Source organism: Phalacrocorax aristotelis, chromosome 3, assembly GCF_949628215.1.
Source record: "Phalacrocorax aristotelis chromosome 3, bGulAri2.1, whole genome shotgun sequence".
Taxonomy (NCBI): Eukaryota; Metazoa; Chordata; class Aves; order Suliformes; family Phalacrocoracidae; genus Phalacrocorax; species Phalacrocorax aristotelis.
Genome location: NC_134278.1, coordinates 72,477,524 through 72,490,337, shown reverse-complemented (window position 1 = coordinate 72,490,337; position 12,814 = coordinate 72,477,524). Strand labels below are relative to the sequence as shown.

At 45.8% G+C, this 12,814-nt stretch overlaps 1 protein-coding gene across 4 annotated transcripts in view; it reads left to right on the top strand.

Annotated features, from left to right (window-relative positions):
• The first annotated feature begins 4,863 nt into the window (after positions 1-4,863).
• UST (uronyl 2-sulfotransferase) overlaps positions 4,864-12,814 on the top strand; it is a 180,124-nt gene continuing 172,173 nt past the window's right edge. For 2 of the 4 annotated variants that reach the window (XR_012659679.1, XM_075087975.1), the window contains exon 1: positions 4,864-5,570. Coding sequence is in view for 3 of the 4 variants with exons in the window: in XM_075087975.1 (XP_074944076.1) it covers positions 5,303-5,570 (268 nt within the window). In the remaining variant the exon portion in view is untranslated. The remainder of the gene's footprint in view (positions 5,571-12,814) is intronic. The other 2 variants (XM_075087976.1, XM_075087977.1) reach the window with 2 other exon arrangements.

Genomic DNA, 12,814 nt, shown 5'->3' with positions numbered 1-12,814 from the left:
TAGCACTTTGCTGGAGATAGCCAGCAAGGCCAAGGGGTTAACGTAAATACCTTTTGATAAATCCTATTACTCTCCAAGTGATGTTGGTAGAACATGCTCATGTAATTTCAAATACCACTTCAATTACAAATGATAAATACCTCTTCTGAAGTGAACTGGCTCCATCAGAGTGTCACTAAGTTGTACCCATCTGGCACACAAGCTCATTTCCCTGTCTTCAGATATTTATTGTCAATTTTTTCCCAGTGATATATTCCTATTCCTGAACCTTCCACAAAGGACAGAAGTGAATACAACCAGCCAGCACAGGGCTGCAATTCCAGTTCAGTCGAGGCAGATGAAACTTGCAAGCGTTCTATATGCATGAAATGAAAGGGTATGGTGCACCCTTATTTTATCTCCATCAAATTATCAACTGTTGCTGAATAAAGCCTGCACAGTTGCCATCAATTACTCTGCTATGCTCTCAACCATTTCTGAATCAGACTGTGCTGGAGGAATCTAAAGCTGCGATCTTTCATGGGTGCTTCTCAGATGACATTACACTATGTCATTCTGTTATACCAGTGAACCTTTACTCAGTGAAGCCTTGCGCCTAAATTTCTTCTATCCTTACTGTCTCAGAAAAATTAGGACTCAGGCTGTATCTTACCCCTTTCTAGTTGATTTTACCTTTGCAAACTGTGTATTCTGAAATATCCCCAGCTGGGGAATTTTGCTTAATGAGAATTTATTTAGAGAATTTATTTAGAAAATTTCAACATCTACTGCTCAGATGTTTCTAAGAATACGAGCAAGATGTTTTGCCTATGTTAGAAACAAAACCCTACCCCTGCAAAAATGGGAAATCATAGTGCATCTGTTCCCTGGAGCACTGGCATTTGATTTTTAGGCGTGCAGTTTTTGCTATTCCCATGGAAGACTCAACATCTCTGCATAACCTCAGATTACATGTGCTCAGTAAAAAAGAGCTGCAGCACTCCAGCAGCCTGGCGTAGACATTCCAAAACAAGCTAGTAGTGATGCAGGCTCAGAATCACGAGCGCACAGCCCAGCTCGCAAGATGTTACAACCAGGCTGAGCGAGAAGCAAAACTGACTAGCCGGTGGCTATCCTATGCTGTTGTGGCCAAATGGGTATCTCTGCCGGGTACTGCCAGACACATGACCTCTACACGCTCTTTATTGCCCTCATTGAACTTGTTTCTGAATCCATCCATTCAGAGTTACAAATCAGCTCAGGAATCTCTAGCACAGCACCAATATGGACCCACTTTGAAATTTTCAGCATCTCTGTTCTCCGCTCCTTTGTACTGGGCATCCTCTTCCAGCCCCGGGGAAGCGCCTCTGTGCTCGCAGTGAGATTCTCGCTGGAAGCATTGCAGTTGGGAGGGGAATTCGGTCCAAGCAAAAGCTGGACCTAGACTGAGTGAGGTCATGGAAGGAAACAGATTTGGACAGAGATTCTGGATCTGAGACTAGATCTAGGAGAGGAGTTAAAAAAAAAGAGTGGGACAAGGTCAGGGCGGGCAGAGGATGAGGACTGCTGCAGCAAATACTGTGCTGAAAATGATAGACCCTGTGTCTGCTAGCACCAGAACACTCCTCTACGATGTCAAGCAGATTACTTGAACTCCAGGTGGCCACCTAGTACGCTTCTTATGCTTGGTGTTAGGTTTGAAAGCCTGGGGTCTGATTTGTAGAAGTGGTTAGCATTCACAGCTGCATCTGAAGTCAAAGGGAGCTATGCTCCGAACATACAAAGTGCTGCATAATGCTAACTACTTCAGCAAGGCAAACCCCGGTCATCTCAAGGCTGGCAACCAAAATTAATAGATGCATTTAACCTTAATCTCTCTGCATCTCATTTCCCAATCAGTAAAATGGTGATATTAGCTGCATCTCATGAAAGTAACTCATAAGCATTCATCATATGCTCAAGGTACTGTAACAACGAATGATGTAGAAAAGCCTGATATGACGTTAATAAGCCACATTACAAGCAGGATTTAAATAGCTTTAAACAAAACCTGAGGACATATGTTGAACAAAGAGATTAAAAATAAGCTGAAAAGCTGCACATTCAGTGAACACTGTCTGTCACATGCACCGTGCAAGGCAGTGGTCCTCTGAGCAAAGCAGTATCATCACACAACTAAAGGCTAAATTGTAAGTCATACCTTCTACAAGTCAAAACAAGTTTTTCGCAGAAATCTTACCTTTGGATTATCCTAAAGTGTCAACACTTGGCTTTTCAACCATAATATTCCTTTAATGTGGGGTTTGTGTTTTGGATTCTTTGGGTGAACGGGAATGTAATAAGTTAAGGATGTATATATGTTTTAATTGCTTTATGCTGTGCATACAAAACTGTAGTTTTCATTAAAGTAGGTGAGTAACAGGAATTAAAAATAGGAATACAGTTGCACTGTATCAAGCTATAGCACAAAGTAAATAGTATTTATTTTCCTGCTCATTGCCTTAGTTCGATTTAGGCACTCTAACTGATAGCATAACCTAAGTATGAAAGTAATGAATTTTACAGCTAATTTATACATTCAAGTATATGTTCCAGCAACAAAGATTTCTATTTCTTCTTCCCCCCAAAAGACATTTTTTACCTGTTGATGCTTAGAAATACAGCAAGAAATCTCTCAACATTACAGACTGCCCACTTAAATTTTACTCCATTGATTAGTCTGTTTTTCCATCTTTTCTTTTTTTTTTCTTTTTTTTAAAAAATCTCTTCCTAGAGATCAAAGACATTCTTTGCAACCAGAAAAATAAAGATTTATTGATTCACCTTACAGGTGTTGTCTGTCTTCTCATCCAAACATACATTCTCCTCAAACATGCAGTGTAAGTGCTTACCTTTTTCTCATCCGCAACAGCCACCAGCACTGTTCAACAAATCTGCAGTGTGGTCATTCAAAAAAGGCAGTAGATATGGAAGTATTCAAATGAATATAAGCCGATGTAAAACATCCACGGCAGCAGCACACATCAAGTAAACCTCCAATACTTCCTGTTTCAAAGCAACATTCATGAGAATTAAGAAGTGGTAGTTTAACTGTGCAATTGCAGTTACGACTTTATCTGGTGAAAAGTGTTGGGTATTTCTGTTTAAAGTGAACTGCCTAAGTCTTAAAGATTTACCTTTTGCTGCCTCTCTTTTTTTTTTATGCTTAAATACTAGCCCAGAGTAGACTTACTTTTTGTATCATATTACTCTTCTCTCTTTCAGAAATGAGATGTCATTCCTAACTTTGCCTTTGCTGCAGGTTTTGTGTAAGAATGTGAAGGATCCGTGCAGTGATGCCCTAGAACTGTGTAACTAAACCCAGGAGATTCCTTTCCAAGCTATCTCAGGTCTGCTCTTTCAGCCGGTATGCGGATATTTTTTTATCAAGGAATGCAGTGGGATTGGTTATCTATTGTCAGGTTCTGGCTTTGTGCTCTTGTCCACACCAGCAAGATTAATTTCCATATTTCAGCAGATGCCCTTTGCTGCTGGATGCCAGCAACAAAATGAAGCCAGTAGTGTAGGTTAGATTCAGGCATTTACCCAAACCTTTCAGTATAAGCGTAAAAACATCTGAATGCAGTCTCCTGAGCAAAATTTCCAGCTGCAAGTGCGCAAAGATTGTGAGTCAGGCCCCCTAAACCAGGACGCAATTTTTAAACCTAAAAAGGAAAAGGGCGATTGCCTTTTAGTTTCTGACCTGGTGAGTTTCACTTGGGTCACGATTTCCTACTTTTCTCCCAAACCACAGTGGACAGAACTTGCTGTTGCTTAGAAATGAAGAGTCTCGTGTGATACCACAAGCAGGATCTTGGGGAAGCTCCCCACCCCCCACCACTTCCAGCCAGGTCCATAAAACAAAAAGCAGAACCAATACCGCCCCAAGGCCTCTCCTCCCACCACTGCTGCATTAGCAACGCAGCCACACGAGGGAATGAGATGTATTTGTACTTCAGACAATGCCCAAGGACAAGAATAGCTCCAAATAAGCCATCAGGACATATTGGGGACATATGTTGTATAAAGAGGATGAAGCTATTAAACAGCTCAGCACTGAGTGAACACCATTCACCCTATGTATGGTGGGAAGCGGTTCTCTATGAAAAATAGCATGATGAGTAATTAGAGGCTGTATCATAAGACATCTGTACAAGGGGGGGTCAAATTAAGTTTGCATGAGCCACCTGAATTTTGTAATTTCTGTGCTTGTGTGAAGCCTTGTCCCCAGCAGACAACAGCCCTGCTTTAATCATCCCAGTAAAGCTGCAAGGAGAGGAGCGATCCCCGTCTTCCCCCACCCATGATGTTACACGAGTAATGTGGGATCTTAATGCTGCCTTAGACTTGTTTAAATCGCCTAATATTAAACCTTTCTACCGCTATCATCAGGGTAAGGAAAGATATGACAGCCCTAACGTGGCGCGGGCCGTTGGGGCCAGGTGGGACGAGACCCCCGGCCGGGCCCCGGAGGAGCGCCCCGAGGGCCCGCCGGAGGGAGAGTGGCGGGCGGGGGGCCACGGCAGCGTTTTGGGCAAGTGAGGCCCTACCGCTGCTCCCCGCGGGGCCGGCGGCGAGGGCAGACCCCTGCAGCGGAGGGGACAGCGCGAAGCCCTGCGGCAGCCCCCGGCCCGCCCCACGGGAACGGGCCCCGCGGGGCAGCCCGCGGCGGCTTGGCGGGATGGGGCAGGTGGGTCAGGCCGGCCGGGCGGGCCCCGCCGCAGAGCCGGGCCGGTGGGGCGGCGGCGCCCGGCGGCGCCCGCAGGGGTCGCTCGCAGGGAGGCAACGGAGGGGAGCGGGGGCCGGGAGGGAGCGGGGGCCGGGCCGGGGCGGGCGGCGGGGCCGGAGCCGGGGCCGCGGCGGGCGGGGGGCGTCAGGGCCGGGCGGCGCGCAGAAGTCGGCGGCGAGTTGCAGGCGGTCGGCGGCCGAGCGTTGGCTGTAACTTGACACCGGAGCGAGAGGCCGAGCGGGAGCGGCGGCGCGGAGGAGGAGGAGGAGGAGGAGGAGGAGGAGGAGGCGGCAGAGGAGCGGAGCCGAGCCCCAGGGAGCGGGATGGTGACCACCTCCTTCCCCTCCCCTTAGCGGCGCTCCGCAGCAGCCGCCGCCGCAGCGCCGGGGACTCTCGCCTGCCGTGGGGCCGGGGGCAGCCGGTGATGGGGACGGGACGGGTCCCCTGAGCTCCCGGGAACTTTCCCCGCCGCGGGCAGCCGGAGCCGAGCAGGCGGATGGAGGATGCGATTCCTGCGGCGGGCTGCGTGACCCGGCGGCGGCGGCGAAGGGGAGGATGAAGAAGAAGCAGCAGCACGGTGGCGGCGGCGGCGGGGGGGACTGCCTGGCTCCCCGGCCCCCCGCAGCGGCGGCGGCGGCGGGAGGGGGCCCGGGCCAGGGCGGGGGCTGGAAGAGACGGCGGCCCCTCTCACTCCTGCCCTTTCTCTCGCTGCGCGACTACGGCTTCTGCATGGCCGCCCTGCTGCTCTTCTGCCTGGGCTCCCTCTTCTACCAGCTCAACGGGGGCCCCCCGCACTTTCTGCTGGACCTGCGGCACTATCTGGGTAAGGGCGGCTGGCGGCGGCGGCGGCGGCGGCGACTTGTTGCGGCTCCTCCTCGCCCCCCGTGGCGGCTGGGCTGAGGCCTCCCTCCGGCGCCCGGGAAGGGGAGCGGAGATGGGGGGCGGCCGCGGGTCCCCCCGTCTTGCCGGGCGGCGGGAGCGGGGCCGGGGCTGCCCGGGAGGGGTGGGCGGGCGGGCGAGGCGGTGAGCTCTGACACCGAGGTGGGGAGGGCCGCCGGCGCCCTGGGAGCGGGGCGCGGGGTTGCGCCCTCTCGGAAGTTAATTTTGGCGAAAGGTAGAGTTGCCCTTCAGACCCCCCCCCCCATCACCCCCGAGGAGGGGCTGCGGCCGGGGCGGCCCTTCGCCCGCCTGTCAGCGCCGCTGCGCCCCGGGGCCGCGCTCGGCCCGGCGCGGGAGGAACGGCGTTACCGGCGCCTCTTGGCAGAAGATGCTGTTGTTTGGGGTTTTATGTCTTTTTTTATTATTTTTTTTTAACAAACCCCAAACAAGCAGACAAAACCCAACACGTACACTTCGCGAGCGCAGCATCCACCCGCGTGCAGCTGACGTGCTTCTGTAGCAGCAAAGGTGCGCCTCAGCGCCCGGGCGCTTGAGCTGCCTCCGGCGCCTGGCGGGGCCTGCCTGCCCCTGCAGGAGCTGTCCCGGCCGAGCAGGTACGAGCCCCGCGCTGCGGCCTGTGGTCCTCGCGTTGACCACAAGTTTGCACGTGGTTCTTCTTTGTGCCCGGTTTCCACATCGCTAAACGTCGCTTCCCTGCGTGACTGAGAAGTTGTGAAAGGCAAGAGTGTATCGTGAGGTCACAAAAGTACCTCAGACTGGCAGGACGAGTTCAAATAGGGAAGAAGAACTAAGGGTTTCTCCGTAGGGGAGGATTACTACAAAATAATTTGGGGTGTGAGTTTTTACCGCTTTGGCTTCTCTGTATGAGTTGCCTATGAAGGTGAGCCTTCGGTGGTGCGCGCTGCAGAAGGACAATCTGTAAGAGACAGTGTTAGGTTGCAAACAAAAATCCAGTACTTGTATTTCAGAAAAATAAGCTGAAAATCCGTATCTGCTTGAATGTATTTTATTAATACCTTGGGAATACAACTCGGTGCATGTGTGTTGCTTTTCTTTAAGGGAAAACTATTCCATGTCTTCAGTTAACTGATGAGAGGGTACGGAGAGGACACAGCCAGGGTCTTGTGGGAGGTGCACAGCAGTAGGACAAGAGACAACAGACACAAGTTGCAACAAGGGAAATTCCAATGAGACATTAGAAAAATTATTTTTAACATGAGGATGGTCAAACATTGGAACAGGCTGCCTTGGGGAGGTTGGGGTGCCCTTGCAGATACTCAGAACTCAGCTGGATAAGGCCTTGAGCAACCCAAGTCAATTTGCCCATGTTTTGTTGGTGGGATAGGAACAGGTGAACAGAAGTCACTTCCAGTTCATGTTATTCTGTGATTCTACTGTAATTGGGGTGGGAAGTCAGTGAAAATGTGAAAATTCAGGTGAAAAGAGGAGAAGAAGAAATGCTTTGAATATTCCTTCCCAAACACACAGAGTATTGCCTTTTTGACTTGGGTTTCTAATGACTTTTTTCTTCCTTTAATGTTACAATTAGGAAGACATTCCTCTACTGAAGAGGAAATGGACAAATTTTCCACCAATGTAGAAGCAGGTTTTACTTACAGCTGACTGACTCTTTAATGGGATCAAGCACAGATCTCTTTTTCAGAGGAAAGTTAGTGTCAATTTTAAAAATTTTAATCTTCATCAGGATGAACATTGCTTGGCTTGTGTGGGAATAGGTTACGCAGCTTTGTGGCCTTTTGACTGCTTTTCAGGGATCCGGGAGGTAAAGCTAGGATCTGCTACCCTAACCACTCTAGCCAGTAGTTGTGTCTCTGCTGGAAAATCTTCTGAGGCTGCAGATGAAAGGCTTGGAAACCACTGCGTCTTGGTGGATGGGTCATGATAATTTTTGTGAGGTGCTCAGCATGTGCAGAGAAACCTTTATTGTGTGTGCCTGAACGTGATGAGCCTCTGGGGAAGGAGTGCACTCTTCTTTGAAAATCATTTGGCGGGGGTGTTTTTGTGGTTTTTTTTTTTTTTTTTGTAAGTGTTGGATTCTCTCAGAAGAATGTAGAGCAGATCTATTTATATCTATCTGTTAATGAGCTTCTGCACTTGTTATATCAATTAGTATAGGAATTTCCTCTCTGTGCCTGGGCCACCTGGGACATTGAGGAGACAGGGACTGGTCTAACATCCTGCAGCAGGCCAGTGGCTGAGAGGGAAGCAGAGTCCTTGTGGCTGAATCCTAGTACCCACTAAGCAAGCCGCTACCTCCGCAGAGAAGCGGAATGTGCTCTGGATGCTAAGGTGCCTGTTTGCATGCTACTTTCTAAAGTTTATTTTACACTTCCTTGGTGTACAGTTTCACTTGGGTTGTCAAAGTTGATCCATGTGGATGACATTGCTAATAATTTTTTGGGTACTGGATGTAGGTTTTGCAAAAACGGTGCATACAGCTTGAGGTGTCCAACTGGGAAGGTTTGCAAGTTATGAACAATTTTTTTATAACCAGTAGTCTCATTGTCTTACAGGGAACTAACTGAAATGTTTGGAGGAATAGGTATTGGACATCCAGTCCTGCTAACTACCAAAGCCCTACATATGTACATGTGTGTTTTATACAACAGTTGGACTAGTCACATCTCATGACATTTAAAATAATTAAGCTTTCTTTTTCCCCCCTGAAGCCACAAATCCAGTGTACAAGCAACACTTTCCTTCCAGTTCTTCCAACCCACAATTTATGGTTTTAAAATTTAAAACCCTAAACAGAAAGGGGCAGTTAGTTTGTAAACCATGTTTGCAGTGTGTGAGTTTTGCAACTGCCCTTAATGCATTTAAGTCTACAAGAACCAAGAATGACTAGACCAAAGGGAAAATTGGTTTCTCTGTTTAACTACTTCGTGGCCTCTGCAACATGGGCAAGGGTCATCTTGTTTGGCTTTGGGGTTTTTTATTTGCATTGCAAGTTTCAGTGCGCTGCTCGTGGCTAGTGATGTTACTCTGGAGGGAATGCTTGGATGTTTCTTACCTTGGAACTTGAAAGGATGTTCCTAAGTAATAAAACAAAACTTCAATAGCAATCAGGATGGAAATCACACCTGCATCAGGCAGGTGTGTGCATAAAAGAAAATCCAGGCAGTGTGAAAACACTGGAGTTGAGAAACCTTCATTTTGTTCTTAGGCCTGGGTTACACACTGTGGAGGAGGAAGATAAATAAGTTTATTTTCAAAGGCATTACGTGTGAAGATTTGCTAGTTCCATGAACTTTTTTTTTGGTGGGGATGAGTGTATTTTCAGAATATTCAGATTATCAGCAATTTTTTTTTTTCTCCTGGACCAACTTCTCTGGTCTTGGACCAGCTTATCTGGTGTCCTGTTCATATGCATCTCCCTTTTTGTTTGATTGTCATACTGATACGGGAGAGTCTGTTGGAAAAACATTTTGGCAATCGGTAGGGGGAGAAGGTAGCTATATTCAGTTTTTCTGCTTTGCATTGCCTTCTCTTCTCTTGTAAAATTCTAGCAGAGTCATATGGAGCAAATGAGAGTAAATGAGTAGATACAAAGCTGTGCTTCGTTATTTATTCTGTTCTGACTTCAGGCTCATAATAGTTCAGAGGACAGAAAGGTCAGTGGAAAGCTAATGGTTTCTGCTGTCTGTACTGGCTGTGGTTCACAGGAACACGGCACAAGTTTCACACTGTAGTCATCCCATCAGGATAGATCTAGAGGCCTGGTTTTCAGCATGTAATCGTGGGGGTGTGAACATTAGTGGGTTATTTCTAAAGAATGTGTGGAAGATATTGAAAAACATGGCTATTGCCAGTAGGCTTAAATTTGCTGTATGGGGTTGCATACCAGTCCTGGACCATCTCTGAGCTCCAACAAACCAGAAAGTTTAAAAACTGCCAGGCTTTCCAGTAATAAACTGGAGTATTGGGACTTGCACAACATCTATGAGGTCTTGCTTGTTGATTCTGCCAAGGTAATCCTGGCTCACTAATCAAAAACCAACTCCAGCAGTGGGAGGAAGTGAGAAGAGTCTTCCCTTAGATGAGTAAGACAGAAATCATAAATCTTGGACAGCCCTGTGGCTTTTGGGGAACACACAGGGGATTCCATTCCCCTGCAACTGCGGTGGTTTTGCATTGCTTTATTCTTCCCTGCTTTGGCTTGTGATATGTACATGCTTCAAAATACAGAAATGAGTATTTCCAAGGGCTGGTAGCAACCCTCTGATGGCCAATAAAAAAATTCTTTTGATCTTTAGTATTTGCTGTGCAAATTTTGTTGTTATTCATGTCAATTAAAGCATTTCCCTGGTTGACCTCCCCAGGGGCCTGCCAACAAGTACACTGATTTGATTGCATGTGGATGTTGCCTGTGCCGTGACTTCCTATGCAAGACAAAAGACTTAAGTGGCCAGTTGTGTTCGTCAGACAGTCTCCAAATTACTCCCTATTTTGACTCTTCATGCCACTGGAAACTTTCAGGTATTTTGGCCAGATGTGCTTGGTAGGCTTAAAAGTTGTCGCAACAACAGTTATGTTTATTTTGGACATGTGGGGGAATATAACTATAATTTTGTCAGATAGAAGAAGCAGAAAGAAATCTGAGTGTTTGGGCAGGTTGTAAAAAAAATCTTCAAAATATTTGAAACTAAACACAAAGTGAAACTTTTTTTGATTGAGGCAATATGAATTGCCTTTATTTTCTGTAGGGTGTTTTGGGGTGGGTTGGTTGGTTGGTTTTCTTCTCCCTTCTGAAGTGTCTGGCTTTTTCCTGTTACCATGTTAAGAGAGGGACAAAAAGAAAAACTGACTCTCCAAAGCAAACGATAAAAGTAACTGACAGTGTTTTGTATACAAATTTTATTCCTAAACTGTAGAAGGCAGGGGTGGGGAACAACAGTTGGCATTTTTGGGGGTGGGTTGGTTTGTGTTTTTTATTCTGATAACTCTGCATTTATATCTAAAATGATGGAAAGAGTGGAATTCTTCAGGGCAAGCTTTTCTAAATAATAAAAGCACCTGGCATACTCCATTATAGGTGAACAGCATGCTGCTTTTTTATGGCCAGAAAGGGTTATTTCATTCAGTTTTGTTTTGCACATGGATCATGAATCCTTCACAGTTTTGAAGGCCCTTCAGGTATATGAGTGGGAGAAAGACACTCAAGGAAAGACAGTCAGGTCTATGGATGAGGTTTGCTGTATGGTGACAAAATAAGTGTTTCTGAAATGAATATGCTTTTAACAAGGGCCTGGTTATGTTCTTATTGGCATTTTTTTTTTCCTTACCATTTTTCAAGAATGTGTAGTGTTCTCAAAAGAGCTCTTCTGTACTTCAAAGCATTTTGATTTTTTTTCTCTGGCCTTTCAGTGGATTGTTTAATTCCATTGCACTTGGAATTTATTACATTTTAAAATTCATCAATATTGTAAGGAACCGAAAGGTCATTTTAGAAGCTGCTTCCTCAAGCCTTGAAAAGAGATGATCTGAACCAAAATGGCAAGTCTCTTAATTAACTCTTCTGTCCTCTTTGGACTTCCTCATTTTGCTGTTGTGAATGTGATAGGTATTATCTTTTAGATAAAATACATTTGGACTTCCATTTGTGTTGCTAAGCTCTCACGTTATAAGTGAGCTTTTTTTGGAAGACAAAAGATGTGCCTCATCTCCAAGAAGCTTTTTTTACAAAGCTGCATGACTTGCTCATCACTCACAGCTTGTCCAACTGTAAGATTAACAAAGCTCTACCTAATGCATGACGCTGTCAAGGAATACTCTACAGAGAACCAGAATGTATCTCGTTTTATGACTGACTCAAGCCTTTTGCTTTCTAAAAGATGAAGTGGATGCTGGACTACATTATCCTGGCTGGCCATAAAACACTGTACAGCGAAGTTGTAGCAAACAATGTTTAAGACTGTGTGAATGTGTTGTGATGATATTCTAAATATATTTGGAAAATTGGACAGCATTTATTCAGAGATGTATTTTCTGCTTTCAAAATTAGACATCAGTCTGGGAACCAGGTGTTGGATATTGTGCAGCTGTGTACATCTTCCTGTTTCATATTGTCAACTTTGTTGACAAAGGATTTAAAGAATTAATTCAGTTCCTGATGAGAGAGAATATTACTACAGCTTTTTCAAAAATGTATTTGGTTTGGTTTACTTTCAGTTTATATGACAGTAGGGTATACACACCTGTGAGAGGACTGGTCTGCTGGTTAAACGGGATGCTCCACTTGGGCTTGGGGAGATGAGAGAGATTTCAGTTCCCTTCCCTGACAGCCTTCATGTGACGCTGAACAAGTTGAGTGTTATTCTGCCTGCATTTAATACCCTTTTGTCCAAAGGACATTTTGAAGAAGAATGTGTAACACGATATGTTATTCTCAGATGTTACAGTGATCATAGCCATATAAATACTTAAAGAAAAAAAGATACTTGTGATAAATCCTGTTGTCATGGAGAGATTTTGGCCATGTCAAAGAGATAAAGCAGGTAGAGAGTGTTAGAAGGGAGCTCCTGTGTAGGCTGAGACCAAGTCAGTGGTCCAGCTACTTTTCTTTCAAGGGTATTGCCACTGTCCATTAACAGAGTCTCTGTGCAGTTTTACTTCAGGAGTTATTGCTGTAATTGGTATCCAGAGTCTCATCAAAGGGCATCAATTTTTATATGTCTCCTCGTGTAGAAGACTTCATGCCCAGCAGCATGTAGCTGGGTCACTTACTTCTTGTTTCCAATGGTGCTGCTTAGACTTAATTTGCAAAAATGAAAGTATAAATGCAGTTTCTTGAAGCTTCATTCACCTAAAGTGAATGGCAAGCACTTTGTGCTCCATCAGAGAATACTCAGCCAAAATGAATCGTGGCTGTCATGGGAGGAAAAAAGTGCTTGATGTAGTGGTTTTTTATATTTTCATATGAAATTAGGGACGAGAAAGATTGCTTTTGCTTAGGGTTTGACAAAGAACGGTAAGCATTAAAGGCTGTCGGAAAGGGATGCTCTGGCAAAAGTAATGCATACAAAAGCTTCAACTCTTCATGTGTGGGCAAAATAAAGGCTAATTTTTTTTTCCTTAAAGGATCCAAGATTAACATCTGTGCTAGCCCTACTGCACTGATTCCTGATAAAACTGTTTTGAAATCAG